At 36.3% G+C, this 19,540-nt stretch overlaps 3 protein-coding genes and 2 long non-coding RNA genes across 5 annotated transcripts in view; 2 read left to right on the top strand and 3 right to left on the bottom strand.

Moving 5' to 3' along the window:
• Positions 1–19,540, bottom strand: part of LOC132159410 (zinc finger protein 501-like) — a 531,393-nt gene that overhangs the window by 154,828 nt on the left and 357,025 nt on the right. The gene's annotated exons all lie outside the window — the stretch shown is intronic.
• Positions 1–19,540, bottom strand: part of LOC132157170 (zinc finger protein 883-like) — a 499,035-nt gene that overhangs the window by 201,611 nt on the left and 277,884 nt on the right. The gene's annotated exons all lie outside the window — the stretch shown is intronic.
• LOC132100989 (uncharacterized) lies at positions 9,735–11,294 on the top strand. The gene is made up of 3 exons (XR_009423129.1): positions 9,735–9,826; positions 9,928–10,045; positions 11,237–11,294. It is a non-coding gene; the product is annotated as an uncharacterized LOC132100989 (long non-coding RNA).
• LOC132100881 (uncharacterized) lies at positions 11,298–12,154 on the top strand. Its single transcript, XR_009423125.1, has 3 exons — positions 11,298–11,810; positions 11,891–11,987; positions 12,127–12,154. It is a non-coding gene; the product is annotated as an uncharacterized LOC132100881 (long non-coding RNA).
• Positions 14,905–18,958, bottom strand: LOC132131763 (uncharacterized). Its single transcript, XM_059543903.1, has 7 exons — positions 18,761–18,958; positions 18,187–18,352; positions 17,054–18,100; positions 16,466–16,531; positions 15,916–15,986; positions 15,544–15,587; positions 14,905–15,271 (listed from the first exon to the last, which is right to left on the bottom strand). Exons 1-7 carry the CDS (start codon positions 18,956–18,958, stop codon positions 15,217–15,219), a joined length of 1,647 nt encoding a protein of 548 aa, XP_059399886.1. The 3' UTR covers positions 14,905–15,216.

Genomic DNA, 19,540 nt, shown 5'->3' with positions numbered 1-19,540 from the left:
AAACCATTATAAATGAAAATACTGCAAAATATGAATGTACATAGTGTGGAAGACACGCATCGTTTAGAGTGGTTAATACTGGAGAACGGGCGTCACGTTAGGCTGCGCAGTGCGCACGCACACACACGTGTGTAGGAGAGAGAGTTGTTGTAAGGAACGTGGGCTAACTTATATTTAAAGCAGCAGCGTCAAGTCAGCGTTGCTCACCAGGCGTCACAGAACATCTATTCGTCCCAAGAATAAAAACATCAGGAATTTACAATATATAAAATAAGGAGCGCTGTACAAAGTGGGCGTTCCACATACCTTTCATTCACAAACTCGGCGTATAGAGGACACGGGACACAACATCCCTCCGAAGCACGGGGATGCCAGAGAGGCAGGCGAAGAAGAGCAGCCGCCACTTAAGGCTCATACAGCGAACGATCCCCGCAACTCTAAATCACATAGTCATTACCACCAGTTGCATAACGTTACCCGTGTACTGACTGATCAGCCAACGCACACACATAAGGCTACCTCAAAGTATCATGAGACACGGGACTGCAGTAAAAGGCATGTAACAGGAGAGCCGGAGCTGCCAACGGCCGCGAAGAATCCTGAAGTAGTGAATAAAACAATTTACACACAATCCCACGTCAGTGTTCACCACCTAGTTCAAAACAGTGCCTACCTGAAAGCGGAAGCGCTAGGAGAAAGAGGGGCGGTCCCACGGGCAATAACGCGACACCGAACCGGCAAACACACACACACACAAGAGTGACTACAGGTTCTCTTTTATACGGCACTACCCAGCCTGTGATTGGACTCGCACTACCCCACGCACATTAATCTAATTACAGTGGGCTATTTACGTCCCACTACATAAACATTTGCTAACTTTAGCAAATAATAAACAAAAATCTGACTATGAAAACAGCATATTCCAGTAAAGATGGTAAACAGATTATCTTCTATATTTTTTTTTTTTTTTTACAATTTCAAGGGTATACTTACGAGCAGTAGCGTGCCGTGGGGTTTCAGTCAGGGCCTTCAGTAAGCAACTGTAAACTACATACCCTTACACATCTATCTTACACATCTCTGTGTAGTGTTTATTGATCAAACACTCTGAACAAATAAATTGTTTGAACTGTCGTGTAGCCTCTTTATTATCTTTCAGAACATTTCTAACATGAGCTTAGCTCACTGTCACTTCTTTTTGTGCTCTTTAGGTCAAGGGTTTTCAAACTGTGGGTCGCGACCCACTTGTGGGTCACAGAATGGAATAAGGTGGGTCGCACAAAGTCACTTGGTTGCAGCTAAATTTGCGTTTCAATGACACACACACACACACAGCTCAGTTTAGGGCTGCACAAATGTGACGAGTGGGGCGGGTGGAGTGATTGGGAAATGAGCGACACCTGCGACACTCACCGGTCTCGAGAACCACGGAGGAGATCGGAAGGATACAAAAGAGGAGCGACGACAGTGAAGGACGAGAGAGGACCAGGCCTGGACTTTATTTTGTGTTTGTTTTTTATTTGTGCGTGGCAGTCGTCTGTGAAGGGCTGTAGCGCTGTTTTGTGTTTATTTGGTTATTAAAACTTTGTTTGATTTGTTTGATTGTCCGCCTTAGTGTGATTTTTTAATTGTAATAAAGTCCGCGTGCGTTGCGTTTTGAAGCGCGGGCGCGCACGAGTTGTAATAAAAGTGAAGGTCTCAGAGCAATGTCATTAAAAGGTTCAATCGGTCCGCATTATTAAAAGAGAAAAAACTTGCTCAAACCAATACACTATATTCTGCATGAGATTGCATACACCAGAAAATTCAAATGTTACGAAAACGGTTTCAGGCAGGCCATGTTCATCAATTTCTATCGTCCGTTTGAACTCTGCACCGTTTTCGTTTGGGAAACGGTTTGTAAAAAGCATTTCACATGTACAGTGTGAGCACAGCAGGGCACAAACGCAGGGATAGTTGTAACACTACAAGATTTAAACATTTCCACATAAAATGTACAAAATGTGCAATATTTCTTTGACGTATCATCTCTGTTTAGAGATAAATTTACCAAAGTTCAGAAGTCTTTTGAAGATATTGGTGAACATTTATTTAACCATCACAAAAATAAATTTCTGCCTGAACTAAATGTCATCCAGTTTTTCCATCCATCCAGACACACCTGTTTATTATCATTTTTTACCTATTTCACAATTATTTTAATCTCAAAACTGTTTTAGATAGCTCTGCTTTGCTTCTTATGCTTTTCTAAAAAGTGTTGGACTGTGCTCTGTTCTCGCCGACACACACGGAAGGATCATGAATGCATTTTCTGCAACAAAACACAGCAGCGCAGATTACATTTCACTGGAGTGAGCGTGTTTCATGTTTTTATGGACACTATATATTTTAACGTCTTTAAAAGAAAATGTAAATGTAAATATTAGTGGTGACATTTTTCAGGTGTACTCTAAAATAAAATGGTTATTTTTCTTAAATACTTAATTTCTGTCATCAAACTTTTAAGTAAGATTAGGCTTAATGTCAACCGTTTTTTTGTTTTTTTTTTATATTATTGTGGGTCGTGAATAAATTACACTTGCCTAGGTGGGTCGTGGAAGGAAAAGTTTGGGAACCACTGATGTAAGACACAGAAAATGGGCTTGAACTTAAATTTGAAAAGCAGGGAAATTCACTTGAGCTTGTGTTTTCATTCTCTGCATCCCATGTTAACATGCATATGAATGGAAGTCAATGGAACATGAATTCTAATGTGACCCACATTTTGTAATTAAAATTCTTTAACAAAACAAATTTTATCAGTTCTAAAAATGTGACAGTATTGTATGTGTTCATGTTAATAGCGAGAATTTTGTCAGTAATTAAATATAAATAATCATTCTCACTACAGAAATGCGTGATTTGTGCCTTTAATTATTTAATAATTATAACATAAATAATTGATAAAAATGCATCTGCTTTGTTACATCGGAGCTCATTTTTGTCCTTTAACTTCACATTCGTCTCTTTGAATAGTTTTGATACTGATATAATGAATGCTAACTTATTTTCTTTGTTTTCAGAGCTGATGGAGGAGAATGAGGAGAATGGAGAACTGAGTAAAGTGGAGGAGAAACACCATGATAAACCTGGAGAAAAACTCAAAGACTAAAAAGAAATTTTTAAAGAAAAGAAGAGCCAAGAAATCTTTCATCTGCACTCAGTGTGGAAAGAGTTTCCCACAAAAAAACAAAATCTTGATGGTCACATGAGAATTCATACTGGAGAGAAACCATTCAAGTGTGATCACTGTGGGAATCAATTCAGACAAAAAAAACACCTTAAGAATCACATGACTATCCACACTGGAGAGAAACCCTTCACCTGCAACCAGTGCGGACATAGTTTCACCAAAAAATATTGTCTAGAGATTCACATGAGGATCCACACGGGAGAGAAGCCATTCAGCTGCAATCAGTGCAAAACGAGTTTCTCATGCAAAGAATATCTTCATTCTCACATGAGGATCCACACTGGGGAGACACCATACTATTGTGATCAGTGTGGAAAGACATTCATATACAAAGAAAATCTTAAGAGACAAATGAGGGCTCATACTAAAGAGAAACTGTTTACATGTGATCATTGACAACCCATTCTCACTGCCAAGGCGTCAAAAACTGAAGCATGGTCAAGTGCCTTCTACGTCACAATTGCGACGCTGAAGTTACCCCTAGGCGTCACTATTTCGACGATAAGGGAACTCCATTGATTTTAACTGCGTGCCTTATGCCTCAGAAAAAGATGCATAAAGCAAATGAGCCTAGAATAATAGCCTAAACGTCCTCGCAGTTTTCTAAAGCTCTGGTAAAGAATAAATATTAAATTGATTAATTTTCAATAAATGTCAGTTTTTATACATAAATGTAACTTTTGTCTATAAATCCCCTATTTCATATTTTCTGTAAAGACTTTTATCTGGTTATATAGGCTACCTTCAGCCACTCCTGAACTTTTAAATCCACAGCACGTGTGTTTATATATTATATAAACCTTTGCGTTTTTATAATGCATAATTAAATTATTGCGTAGACCAACTGTGTATTTTCTCTCTCTCTGTGTGTGTGTGTGTGTGTGTGTGTGTGTACATGTATACTTATATATATATAAGTATATAAGTAGTTTGGAGATGCCCAGTTACACTTATGTCTATTAATCTTATTTGTACATGCGTAATGTATTATTATTATTATTATTATTATTACTGCTATTTGCACTTTAGGCTATTTTATTTTTACATCTGATGCCAGGGACATTAATAAATTAATAATCAGCTCATTAATGTTGTCTGTAAAATATTATCAGATTAAAGTGCTTTTACAGCTGTGGTTCTTATTATGTTGGCCAATCAAAAAAATACCGTGAAACTCATACAGACAATAAAAAGGATTTTTTTTTTTACAGAGTAAAATTATAATTGTTGGTTTATAATTAAGAAATTTAAAATATTGTATTACAACAATAAATAAATAAAATAAAGAAGTAAAAAATATATAAAATTTTGGAAGATATAGGAAAGATGAGGTTATTTTAAATAGATTATCATTTGGGCACACAGGACTAAATCCATCACTATACAAAATAGGTAAACATATTGCAGGTAAATGTGCTTTTTGTGAGGTTATGGAGACCGTTGAACATGTAATATTAAAATGTCGGACTCGGAAATATAATAAAGAATTAAAATGATAAAGAACTTAAAAGGTACGGATAAAGAAAAAAATAAGATAAATTGGATGTTAAGAATACATAAATAAATAAATAAATAAATAAAGCAAAAGGAATAAGGGAATACACAAGCTTGGGAGCTGAACACGGGTGAACTCGAAATAAAATTACCAATAAAATATTAATAGACACGCGACGGGACGGTACTGACTTTGCTATCATACATGTATGAATATAAACAGTTGGCGGCGTTATGTGGTGCGGAATACGCCGAAAATTCCAAAGAAGAAGATAAAGCAAACCACCCCCTCCCCCACCCCCACCACTCTAGCATCCCGTGCCATCCACTGCTATATCTCGTCCTTTGACACGGTAAATTATGGGACAAAAATTACATAATTTAGATAAAGAATGTCAGATTCTGGTTTCACTGCACTTGTGCATTAAGTTCAAAGGTCTATTTTTTCTTAAAAATATTTAATTATATTAGATAACCAAATATATATACAGTCGTGGCCAAAAGTTTTGAGAATTACATAAATATTAGTTTTTCAAAAAGTTTGCTGCTAAACTGCTTTTAGATCTTGTTTCTGTGATGTACTGAAATATAATTACAAGCACTTCATACGTTCCAAAGGCTTTTATCGACAATTACATGACATCTATGCAAAGAGTCAGTATTTGAAGTGTTGGCCCATCTTTTTCAGGACCTCTGCAATTCGACTGGACATGCTCTCAATCAACTTCTGGGCCAAATCCTGACTGATAGCAACCCATTCTTTCATAATCACTTCTTGGAGTTTGTCAGAATTAGTGGGTTTTTGTTTGTCCACCCGCCTCTTGAGGATTGACCACAAGTTCTCAATGGGATTAAGATCTGGGGAGTTTCCAGGCCATGGACCCAAAATTTCAACATTCTGGTCCCCGAGCCACTTAGTTATCCCTTTTGTCTTATGGCACGGTGCTCCATCGTGCTGGAAAATGCATTGTTCTTCACCAAACTGTTGTTGGATTGTTGGAAGAAGTTACTGTTGGAGGGTGTTTTGGTGCCATTCTTTATTCATGGCTGTGTTTTTGGGCAGAATTGTGAGTGAGCCCACTCCCTTGGATGAGAAGCAACCCCACACATGAATGGTGTCAGGATGCTTTACTGTTGGCATGACACAGGACTGATGGTAGCGCTCACCTTTTCTTCTCCGGACAAGCCTTTTTCCAGATGCCCCAAACAATCGGAAAGGGCTTCATCTGAGAATATGACTTTGCCCCAGTCCTCAGCAGTCCATTCACTATACTTTCTGCAGAAGATCAATCTGTCCCTGATGTTTTTTTTTGGAGAGAAGTGGCTTCTTTGCTGCCCTTTTTGACACCAGGCCATCTTCCAAAAGTCTTGGCGTCACTGTGCGTGCAGATGCGCTCACACCTGCCTGCTGCCATTCCTGAGCAAACTCTGCACTGGTGGCACTCCGATCCGCAGCTGAATCCTCTTTAGGAGACGATCCTGGCGCTTGCTGGACTTTCTTGGACACCCTGAAGCCTTCTTTACAAGAATTGAACCTCTTTCCTTGAAGTTCTTGATGATCCTATAAATTGTTGATTTAGGTGCAATCTTAGTAGCCACAATATCCTTGCCTGTGAAGCCATTTTTATGCAACACAATGATGGCTGCACGCGTTTTTTTGCAGGTCACCATGGTTAACAATGACAGAACAATGATTTCAAGCATCACCCTCCTTTTAACATGTCAAGTCTGCCATTCTAACCCAATCAGCCTGACATAATGATCTCCAGCCTTGTGCTCGTCAACATTCTCACCTGAGTTAACAAGACGATTACTGAAATGATCTCAGCAGGTCTTTTAATGACAGCAATGAAATGCAGTGGAAAGGTTTTTTTGGGGGATTAAGTTAATTTTCATGGCAAAGAAGGACTATGCAATTCATCTGATCACTCTTCATAACAATCTGGAGTATATGCAAATTGCTATTATAAAAACTTAAGCAGCAACTTTTCCCATTTCCAATATTTACTTTTGGCCACGACTGTACAATCAATGGTATATGTGAACATTAAATAATCTTATTTTTTGCAGTATCTTTCTTTGTTTTTCCATAGGCTATATAACGAACCCAAAAACACTTTTAAGAGCTTATCTATCTTTCATCTATCTATCTATCTATCTATCTATCTATCTATCTATCTATCTATCTATCTATCTATCTATCTATCTATCTATCTATCTATCTATCTATCTACTATCTATCTCGTCTGTCTGTCTGTCTTACTGTCTGTCTCTGTTTTGATCGGTGTATTCGTCTATCTGTTGAGTGTCTATACATACACATGATGGACTTCGAGTTTGAAGAAGAGCTGAGAAATACTGATGAGCTCCTTGAAAACGTACAAGCTCGAGAGGTAAAATAAAGTCATCATACATACATCGAGTTCAATATATTTTCCTGTTGGTTTAATATTGTTAAGTCACAATCAATATTAATTTCGCCATTACTGTTACTGTATCGGTCAGAAGTAAGCAGTTTTTAACCCTAACAAGACATTAAGTTATATTTCTTGAATTATTGGCTGGTCATTTTTATGCTCTTAGGGAAGACTGGGCAAAAGCAATGTGCACCCTCTACCCTCACCCCCTCCTGTTCAGTGGAGAAAGAGGGACAGCCAAGGGCAGAGGCGTCGTGCCCATTCGAAGTGAGGGGGCACGTGCCCCCTCAGATTTCTGAGCCAAGTGGATTTTAAATGCAGCTTCCATACGAAAAAATTTTTTTTTGCAGATTAATATTTTTTATATATTTGATACAATCACAGCGGTGTGATTAGATCGTTCAGTGCACAGCATCAGCTGCTAAATTCAAATCTGTGTTCGCTGGCTGGCGCTGAGCCAGAGACGGACGCGTTCGTACAACGCTTCATGATAACCAATCAGAAACTATTCTGTTGCGCTTATGGATGCAATGGCCAATCAGAGACGTCCAGAAGAGTCATCACTGAAACGCGGTGTTTTGTTCACTTGCTCGCTGACTGAATTATTTAGTATCTTACAATATTGTTATTAAAATTTACATTAAATGCAAATTCAGTCGTATTAAAAATATTTTATGGCATGATATGGCACTTAAGTAAAAAGTCAGGTTTTTATGTGTAGTTAATAGATTACACTACATTTCCATATATTGATCAAATAACAATCTATAAAGGTGCAAAACACGTTTACCTACACATATTTGAGAAACGAGATATTTCCTGATATATTAAGCATGTTTGGAATTGTTTTGAATAAAAAGGAAAAAAAAAAATAAAAAAACAAGCCTATATTAGTTATACAGTGCTTTCGTAGAATGACTTATACCCCCGACTCCCCCCCCCCCCCCCCCCCAAAAAAATGTGCCCCCTCAAAAATCATGAATGCATGACGCCCCTGGCCAAGGGGAAATCCTTTACAAATATCCAAGAGCCAAAAGGGCAGCAACTGTAGAAAGCAAGTATAATGTACTTACTGTAAACGCAAATCTCTCTCTCTCTCTCTCTCTCTCTATATATATATATATATCTATATCTAATGACTGGGCCATTAGAACTGAAATGAGGGAGGAGAGATGGAAAGAAGCTAGATCTTCTCTTGTGGAGAACATTTTGAAAGGAGAAGATGCAAGTTCCTCATCCTGCCAACAGCGCAGATCAAATGCAGCTGTTGTGCGCTTTAGGGACTGCCTCCCTTACCCTTTCCTCTGTGCAGAATGTGATGGGAAACGACATGGTAGCTTCTTTGTTCTCCACACTAGAGATTCACTTGTCTCAGGTTTTGTACAACCTTTACCTCCATCAACAGGATTCTTTCAGGCAGCTGGTCAAATTTCTGTTAAACATCTTGGTAAGATAATTTTATGCTTAGTTGTATTGTATCGTGCATGTTTTTAAATATAACTTCTTTGTTGCACAGTTGGACTGCTGCCTGTAGAAATACCTTCCCATATTTGTGATTGCAGTAATGGGACAGTCCTTGTTTCTTCAGGCAGGCCCATGACCCTCATCACTATGAATGGAAAGGAAGATTTTTGCATACAATTTTTTGAATTGAAAACAGTTCTCTTTGGTAGAGTAAGTATTTTGTTTTGTTTTTAATTATTATTAATTTTTTTTCATCATTAACCATTGCCAAGTAAAATTACTATTTTCTTTGGACGTAGTAGAAACCTTTGCATGTATAGATTTAACTACTAAGATATTTAATGTACTGAGATTTTAATACAGTATGATTCTCAATTTAGCAATTATTTCATTCTCAATGTGAAAATGATTGCTTTTCTGTAGACTGTGCTAACTTTATATGAAATGTTAAACAGACTATCCTTTATGACTATCCCTTTAAGTCTTTGGAGATTAATTTAAAAGAATATGAGTACTTTCAGTACTACATATAATAAAACATATCACCCAATTTCAGAGTGGAAAAATATCGGCCAATGCCTTCAGCTGCAGTTTCAATGAATGAGTTTTTCACTTGTCCAGCATGTTAGCTGCGTCTGTTGATGGCAACCGCAAACACTATCGCTTTAAAAACAAAGCAAGGTACTTATCTGTTTGTAAATGAAAGTGATTTTCTTAATTTTGAATGATGTGTTAATATAACTTCATTAGCACAGAGAAAAGGGGATTACTTGACCAACTTTTTATACAGAGTGATGTGGAGGTGTCTGAATCTGTGGACTATGTCCGCAAAAACAGTGATCACGTAAGTATTATGATTGGCAAATATTACTGTCGAACTTGTTTTCACAGCTTTTCGCAAACAATTTTACACATTTCTTGAAGTAAAATGTATTTCTTAGAAAACAATCAAACAGAGCCAGAAGATATCGCTATGATGCCCTCTGACAACATATGTATGTTTTGACTACTTAAGATGTTTGTGTTCATTGTTTTGGAATTAGCTAGGATTGAAGCATGTGGAGATTGTGTAGTTTAAGAACATAATATAACAGTTAACAGTTAATATGTACAACACATGGTGGTTTCTAAGCACTTCCCCAAGCTGCAGTCTTTACTGGACATGCATCCTTTTCTGTCAGTGATGCATGCCAAAGCACACTCTTGGAAATGTGAGGTACATTACCATGTGTTTGAAGTATGTTATTCTAAGAAATAATATAAAATATACATACAAATTTGAGTGCATTGGTTTTGTCGGATTTGAAAACTTGTTAGGTCAAGTATAGTGGGGCCTGCCAGGAAGGAGCTGGGTCAATTATTGGTGACGAAGTGGAGCAGGTGAACAGCTTCCTATCTAGAATTGCTGTTACAAGCAAATACATGTCAAAATCAGGTATGTTGTAGGGTTAATTTCGTCAGACGAGACGAGACGAAATATGTTCGTCAACAACCTTTTTTTTCATGACTAAGACGAGACGATGACAAGACTGCACCACTGTCCAAAAACGCTGACTAAGACTAAATTAACATGCATTATTGTTGACGAAAAAGACGAGACGAAAATGATTTGCATAAAATAAAAACTAAGATAAAATCTATCTTCATTTTCGTCTACAATCGTCTCTGCTTTTTCATCAACTGTTACGCCTTTAAAAATTCAGAACGAGTTTGCGGCTTCGCGCTGTTGCTCAAGTTACAGGTCTCATACTCCTGTGGCTGCAACACGAAACTGCTGAACGCACAACACCTGAAGCAAACACGAGTGATGAGCGAGCGACGACGACATGCTAAGTCGAAGGAAGAGGCTCGATATTTGTGTGTTATAGTTAGCAGCGGTCTGTTATCAAGAAATAAAATAGTGTGTGCGTAAAAAGAATTTGTCCACACGCCGCTCAAAAAATACAAAATTAAAAAAATTCCTGAGCGCAAGTCCACCGTCTAGGCAGGCTTTTTGTGTTAAATTATATTTCATGTTGCTGCGCAGGCTATTTTATTGTATATGACAGCTTATGTCCCGATGACCGGTCTTTGCATTACGATTAAAAGCAGTATCAATAAAGTAAAAAATTGTGATCAGGTTAATCATTTGTGAATGTGTCTCCTAAATCAGAATTTGAAAACCAGACACATTTAACATTTGCATCCAACAAAAATCATTCAACAAGTGTATTTTGTCAGGTAATTATGACATTTAACCAATGTTTGAGATATGTGAAACACTTTTTTTACTGAAATGTTTATCAGTAATAATGTGTTATTTTAAAAAAACACTAAACATTTTTTGACTAAAACTAGACTAAAATTAAAAGACTTTTAGTCGACTAAGATACCTTGAGTTTTCTTTTGACTAAAACTAGACTAAAATGACGAGACTTTTAGTCGACTAAAACTTGACTGACGAAAAAAGATATGTGAATGACTAAATATGACTAAAACTAACGAGGACATTTGGCACAAGACTAAGACTAAATTAAAAATAGGTGACGAAATTAACACTAGTATGGTGAAAAAGGTATGATTTTATGCAGAATGCCTTTTGTTATATACACATCTCTCATTACATTTTCTACTATTTCTGTTATAGGCCGAGCAGACATGATTACAATGCAAGCCATGTTGTGGAATAAGCGGAAGATTATCAAGCTCTGGTAAACAGATATGTAAAGGTATAACTTTCTTATCAGTCAAATATTGCAGTTGGGATTTGTAGGTTTTACTAATTGATACTGATCTATTAGTGCTTTAAGCAATTTTTGAAAAAAAATTCTGTTGAAAGTGGATCAGTCTGAGCACGACAGCACTCTTGAAGCCAAAAAGCAGTAGGGGGCGGGTACACTCTTGATGGAGATGAGAAAGAGGGAGATTTGAAGAAAGACTGTTGGAAGAGAGATGGCTGACAGACATTACAAAAGAAGGGAATATCACTGGAAAAAGAGCACTGAAGGGAGGGCTGTGTTTGTTTGGGTTGATTTTATATATCCACAGTTTCTCTGAAATTATTTACTGCACTTTTGAATGCTGGACATTTTAAATTTGACTTTTTATTTTGTAGACTCTGCAAATGCAGCAACACAGCTTGGAAGAACTGAAGACAGGGCTTTCACTGCGTGAAGATTGTGTTCATCCGTGGGTTTCAGATGTTCAACAATGGGCAGAAGGTATTATTTTGATTTGCTTTGTAATTATTCTTATCATTGGCAGGTAATATATATAGATGCTTTTGCATTTTCTTGTGTAGAAAGTGACCGACATGGGAGTGGTGATATGAGAAGGCTACAAGAGGAAATAGAAGGTCAGCATCAAAAGGCGTACACAGCGTCTGTACAGTCAAACAGGTGAAACACAAACATTGGGAATTTACCATGTTATTTTTTACTATATATCATTAGATGTTAATTGAATATGCATTTTTTAGTAGCTAAAAGAGTGCTGTAATGCCTAAAAATAATTAGAAAAAACATTAATTCTATTCAGATAGCAACAAGCGGCGCCATTCTTTGCGGAGGATCGCACCTGTTTTTCTCAGATTTAGAAAAATCGTCGCGATCGACTTAAAATGCTTCCAAGATCGACTTGTCGACCGCGAACGACGGGTTGGTGACTCCAGATACAGATGAGCGACCAACTTTTTTTGAGCAAGCATTGATTATGCGTGACACAGTCTCAATTTGTGGGACGCATGAATTGGGCTTCAAACGCTGTGCGCGCACGCGCTACACGGGACGGGTGGTCACCCTAACTGCATATAATGACTCTTTTGTTTTGACAAACAGAATCGGCTCCCTTTCTTCCCAAGAGGAAGGTGTTGGACAAGGTGATGGCAGTGAGATGCCTTCAGGAAGAGAGAGGTCTACTTTGTAAGGAGATGAAACAGCAGTGGACGGTCATGACACAGAAGATGTCCAAATTCGAAGCACTGATTAATGACATAAGTTCAAAATGTAAGAAAGTCTTTAAACATTCATTTTTTTAGCAATTGATAAATAGCATTTTATATTTTGATAATGTTTCCTTTTGTTTTTCAGCTCTTTTTCCAACCCTGTCTGACACCGCATGCAAAGGTCTCCTCTGCATTGTTCGAAAGAAACATTATGAACTTAAACATTTAATGCAGTTGGTAAAGGCAGGCTATGTGAAACATATATAAAAATATATTGTATATGCATCCAATGTATGTCAGTGTTTACTGCACAAAACAATGCATCATTGATTGTTGCTCTTAAAAAGAAAATTATTAAAAAAATATATATATTAATCAGTTATCAAGATTTACAAACGCATGCGTTTTTAGTTTTAATCATTCCAATCATTTATTTAGTCTAATGAATGATTTGATGGATCTGACAATTCTGTTAAACATGTTGTATCTGTCTTACAGAATGTTATCTAAAATCAGCATTAACTGATGTGGGGTGCATATAACACCATTAACTGATGTGGGGTGCATATAACACCGTTTTAAAGATTTATTTTAATATCCTGTATAATATTTGCTATAAACACCAGGCTGATGATAACTTGATCGTTTAAGTTGTGAGAAATATACTGTGTCCTACATTGTATGAATTTGTTCGGTCCTGGTATGTAAAGCACTTTGGCCAACGTGTTGTTTTTAAATGTGCTACATAAATAAAAGTGGATTGATTGATTGCTTGATTGATTTAGTTTATATACATATATAATTACTTACCATCACTTAACAAACATTTGTTTAGTCAGATCTATGATATTCTGAACAATAATGCACCAAAAAAATATAATTGCATGCATATATTTAATGACGTTGTCATGTACAGTAAATATGCCAAATTTAATTTACATGAAGGGAAAGCTGGAAAATGCATTACAGGAAGCTCAATTGGGCTATACAATGAAATTTAAACATAGATCCTGAACTCAGTTATAAGCAAGATTATGCACATTACTGATGTCCATAACTTGAGGAACAGCAAAAAAAAAATTTGACACAGATTTTTACAATGCTAAGATTTTTTTATGTTTTGATACTTTATATTGCATTTTTTGCAACATAATCTACACACACGCTGTACCTTGTTAAGTTCAATAAGTACCTTACTGAATAATGCATTGGCTTGTGTAAATATACAAACAATGAACAAGTGTCAAAATGTGTATTGGTTATTTAAATTGATGTCTTAGTTTACTGTCAGCATTGTATTTTTCTTCTTTCACAGGCCAGAGTCCTTGCTCATGAAATAAATGGAGAAGCTCATTCCAAATGGGTATTGCTGTTGTTTCCAGGGGTCCTTCTGCTAAAACTATGAATTGGATAATAATTTGTTGCCTAGTCTCTATGGCCTAGTCATATTATTATTTTTCTTTACATTTCTGTCAAACATTTCTGTATTTCATCAAATACTCTCATAATACCCATTCAAAAATAATACAAGTATAATGTAAGTAGCAAGAAATAAAGTAAAATAACAAATTTCACCCTGCCTCTCAAATATGTCATAGAGGATTGCGCAATGAACATATCTACACATCCCTTTGTTCATTAAATATATTATATATTGAATTTCGTTACTAAACGTTTTAAACTACATTACCCATAAGCCCCTGTCATTCTATGGATGGAACGGTTAAACAGGAAGCTATAAATTGTAGTTCACTGAAGTGTGTAGTTACGCTTAGGGTTAGGATCTCGGAAATTAATACTTTATCTCAACATTGCAACAGCTCATTGTTACCTTAATGTATTACTAACGTAATGATTACAGCAAAACATACTTTGTAACATGAATCGTTTTTAATATAGCTTTAAAGACCCCAACGAGTCCTGTGAGTTCTAGATGAGAGCGTGAATGTTTGTCTGTATACTGTATGTTTCCATGATGCTAGGTTCCCGCAAGTCGAAATAGATCTGTGAAGTCTCGGCAATGTGAATACAGATGAATAGACTCGTCATTTTTATTAATTGTATTGATAATTTTCACTTGACTGTTTTAAAGAAATTTTTAATTAATTGTAAAACAACATTTGATGGCTATATGCTAATGTTTTAATGTATTTTTGCCTGTTAACATTAGCATTAAGTTACTAATTAAAAAAAAAAAAAAAAAAATATATATATATATATATATATAAAATGTTAATTATACTGTATCTGTACAAAGAACAACAATTTTGGCCCCATAAATAATTCTTAAGTTATCAATTTTCTAACCTTTACCAGATTATTGTGTAAAGTTTAAATATTTATTTTATCCTTTGTACTATTAACACCAATTGAAAATATTACTCCAAAATGTAATGCAAAAAATAAAAAATAATAATAAAACAAAAATTATCAGAGTACCAATGTTTGATTATTTATTAAATTACCATAAGTGATTTTTAAACTGAAAAGTAATATCAATCGATTATTAGAAGTATTAGAAACCAGCAAAGAAACAGTTACATGCACTTAAAGTATATTGTACAAGGAAACATGAACAACAAACAAACACAGTAACTTAACCAAGAACAGGTACATAAAGTTTGAATAAGCATTCATTCATAAAATCAGACTAAACACTAATAAAGGCACAGGGACATGGATCCTTATTCTGGAAATGAACGATTGTAGGGCTCCCAGGTGTCTGTCCATTTCATCCCACTACAAATTGGTAAAAATGACAAACAAAAATAATTTAATCATATACAAATTTACAGAACAGGCTGTGACATGTAAGCGTATTGCAATAAACTTATTAAACATCTTTCATGCATTCATTTTTGTCTTAAATAGAATGACTTATTGAAATGGAAAAATATTTTTGCATTCAGTTAAGAAATTTGTGTTTCAGAATTAACCTTGATTTTGACAAGTTTACCTCATTTGTATCATTATTGAAGTGTGCCCTTGTACAGGTTATATGTAATACATACCATCCTGAGCACGGCTTCCATCTTACTTTGACCTCTTCAACACCCTTTAAGAAACATAAGCAACAATAACTGGTAGTGTAAAATACACACACACACACACACACACACACACACGTTTGTTTTGCTATACTTTTGAGGACCTCCATAGACATGATGATTTTTATTCTGTACAAAATGTATATGCTCTCCCTTATACTAAACCTACCCCTAAACATACATATCACGGAAAACGTTCTGTATTTTTACATTTTCAAAAACAACAACAACAAAAAACATTTTATTATTTGTATTAGTAAATATCACCAAAAAGACATTTGGTCCTCACAAATACAGCTAAACATGCCTGCCAACAAAATATGACTTCAATCTTACTTCCTTTGATGTCCTCCTCCTTATGATCTTGTCATATGGAAACTGTTTTAATCTGCGATGTACTTGGCATTCTACAACAGAAATATATAACAATTAGGAAATGCTTCCATTGACACATTAAGAGTTAAGTTCTCAACATTAAGTTCTCAGAATACAAAAATAAGTACATTAGGGACATTAAAAGCAATGGAAAATTTATTTTTAAGCAAAGATTTAAAGATCTGTAATGCAGGCACAGATCTAAAGTGAACTGGTAACCTGTTCCAGAGTTTAGGGCCCGTGCTCTTCTCTTTGGTTTAGTCTGACTCTAGGAACAGTGAACAATCTAAGACTACTAGATCAAAGAGCTTGAGATAGATGTAAAGATAGAAGTTCAGATAAATATGAGGGGGCTAATTAGGGGGTTATTTAGGGACTTAAAAACTAAAATTAGGATTTTAAACTCAATTCTAAAGAGCACAGGCACAGGCAGCCAATGCAATGATGTTAACAAAGGTGTAATGTGATCAAATTAAATAATTTATTATAAAAAAATCCAAGTATGTCATACCTGCTTGCTTATACATCCATTTTCTTTGTTTGCCTCCTGACCTTGGAATTATTGTGGAGGAACTGTCTGTAATAACACACACACACACACACACACACACAAATAAATAAATATATATTATATATTATATATACATTTAGGCGTTGATAGTGGTGCCATAGAAACACATAACTCCCAGTCCAAGGGAACCCCTTAGAATATAACGTCACGTGTTGTCATCTCAAGATTACAGTAATTACACGATGGCGTGAATGCAGCATTAGTTTCCCGCCACTGGTTTACTCAGTTAGGTTACTCATTGCATTTTAGTTGGTTTCTAAGGTTACTTCTAAATTCCCTCATTTGTATTAGCTGTGTTAATCCAACCATCTTTGTTTTCACTTGTGTGTATGTGTATGTATATATATGTCTGTGTCTTAGTTCTCACTTGTCAGTTCTCATCAATGCCTCAGCTTAGATTGGTGATGTGTTATTTTCCCTATTATAAATGTTATTTATCTGATTCTTCGTCTATGTGTTCCTCTACATTCCTCATGGAGCCAAAGTGTGACAGTTTTGTAGTTTTTTCCTTAAGTGAAAAAAAATCACCTGTATTTTTTGGCTTAGATGGGGCAGCATGGGTGTTCTGGCAGGGGAAAGAAGGGTTTGTAGGTGGAAGGTTTGAAAAATTGAAAGGAGGAGGAGGGTTGATGCAATGGGACGTAGGAGTAAGGGTGGAGGAAAATGGTGTAGGAGGAGGAGTGGGGAAAGAAGTTGGTGGAGGAGGAAGAGTGCAGGAAGAAGAGGTAGGAGAAAGAAGGGTGATGTAAGAGGAGGTGGGAGGAGTGAGGCTGGAGGAGGATGAAGATGGAGGAGGAGGAAGAGTGTAGAAGGTGGAGGAAGGAGGAGGAAGGCTGGAGGAGGAAGACGATGGAGGAGGAGGAAGAGTGTAGAAGGTGGAGGAAGACGATGGAGGAGGAGGAAGAGTGTAGAAGGTGGAGGAAGACGATGGAGGAGGAGGAAGAGTGTAGAAGGTGGAGGAAGTTGGAGGAAGGCTGGAGGAGGAATAAGATGAAGGAGGAGGAACAGTGTAGGAGATGGAGGAAGGAGGAGGAAGGCTGGAGGAGGAAGACGATGAGGGAGGAGGAAGAGTGTAGAAAGAGGAGGAAGGAGGAGGAAGGCTGGAGGAGGAGGAAGATGAAGGAGGAGGAAGAGTGTCAAATGAGGAAGACGTTGGAGGAAGGCTGGAGGAGGAAGATGGAGGAGGAGGAAGAGTGTAGGAGGTGGAGGAAGGAGGAGGAAGGGTGGAGGAGGAAGAAGATGGAGGAGGAAGAGTGTCAAACGAGGAGGATGTTGGAGGAAGGCTGGAGGAGGAAGAAGATGGAGGAGGAAGAGTGTCAAACGAGGAGGAAGAAGATGGAGGAGGAAGAGTGTCAAACGAGGAGGATGTTGGAGGAAGGCTGGAGGAGGAAGAAGATGGAGGAGGAAGAGTGTCAAACGAGGAGGAAGAAGATGGAGGAGGAAGAGTGTCAAACGAGGAGGAAGAAGATGGAGGAGGAAGAGTGTCAAACGAGGAGGATGTTGGAGGAAGGGAGGAAGTCTGGTGCTGGCAAACAGTTTCAGCAGTACTGGTGTGGCTTTGAATCCTCTGGTAATCTATGAGAAATTTGTTTAAAGAAAATTAGAAAATATGTATTTGAATACATAAGAGCATTTGTACACCATGTGAACAAAGTACTTACTTTTAATAAAAAATTCATAAAGGCTAGTCATCCTTTGAAAGATGGTTTGAAGTGGTCCAACTGCAAATGGACTCATTGGAGTGATGACTTCAGCCACAAACCCATTTTTTTTCTCTTTCGAAATGAAGAGAACTGGCTTATAGCCTAGTACCTCCAATTTCTTAACCTGTAAAACAAATGCACAGAGAGACATATAACAGAATAAATATCGACTTATTTATAATGCTAAGTAGTGACTTTAGACAATTCTGTAGCAAATCAACTGCAATATCAAAGTAAAAAAATAAGGTGAGTAAATGTTTAATTAAGAATAACATTTTTAAAATAACAGAATTTTACAATTTAATTATTCAGGCATATATGCTTATATTAACATATAATGCATGAATTATAAATATGAGAATACCTGGATTGGCAAAAGCAATGTATGCATTCACTTCACCTATACTCAGTAAATAATAAGTGCTCTGAATAACTGTATATCGTTACCTCATTCATTTCAGTACAGTACACTTTGAACATAAGATAATATATAGTGATATATATGAATGCATTTGATGAACATTTGACTTACAGCAATGCGGGCCGAATCAACCACACGAGCAGCATTTCTGTGTTTTTTAGTGTTCGACATCCATGCACTCTCCTCGATATGCTTTTGAATGTTTTTAACTCTCTTTCTTAGGGTTAAACTAGCAAAACATGCTTTACATGTTTTGCAGTTGGTATTGTTGAGTGCTTGGCAGTGAGGACAGGGTTTCTGTTTTGTCATTTTTCTCTAAAATGAAAAACAAAATACAAAAAAAAAAAAGATTACAATGCAAACAAAGTGCAGACAACTGCTATGGTTTAAAACATTTTAAGCTCTTAACCTATTAACAGACCTCTCAATCATTTAGTACAGCACAATTTAAGTTTTCTACCATTTGATTTTTTTCTGTTTGGATGGTACATAGGAGACGGAAGAAGAAAAAAAAATCTGGTGCTGTAGTGGTGTGGACAAAAATTAGATCATATTCCCTTGAATGCATGACATAATGCAGGTGTTCACATATGTGAAAGAAATACTAAATAAATCATTAATTAATTAAAATACTAAATAATTTTCGTTTGAATTAATTTTCATTTTTGGACTTATTACAGTATGTTTATAAATACATATACAGCATAAGCACACATAATTTACATATTATTTAGAACATATTTACAAACACATACACTTCTATAAATTATATATTTATGTGCATTAACACATAGACCGATATTGAATGTAAATAATAAAAAGTATACCATTAACTTTTTGACTCTTCTGTTATAGCAGTTTGGCACATAACCTAGTTCATAAAGTATGTGA

The sequence above is a fragment of the Carassius carassius genome, chromosome 1, assembly GCF_963082965.1.
Source record: "Carassius carassius chromosome 1, fCarCar2.1, whole genome shotgun sequence".
NCBI classification, from domain to species: Eukaryota; Metazoa; Chordata; class Actinopteri; order Cypriniformes; family Cyprinidae; genus Carassius; species Carassius carassius.
Note: the sequence above shows the minus strand (reverse complement) of the source record. Positions and strands in the feature narration are given on the sequence as shown.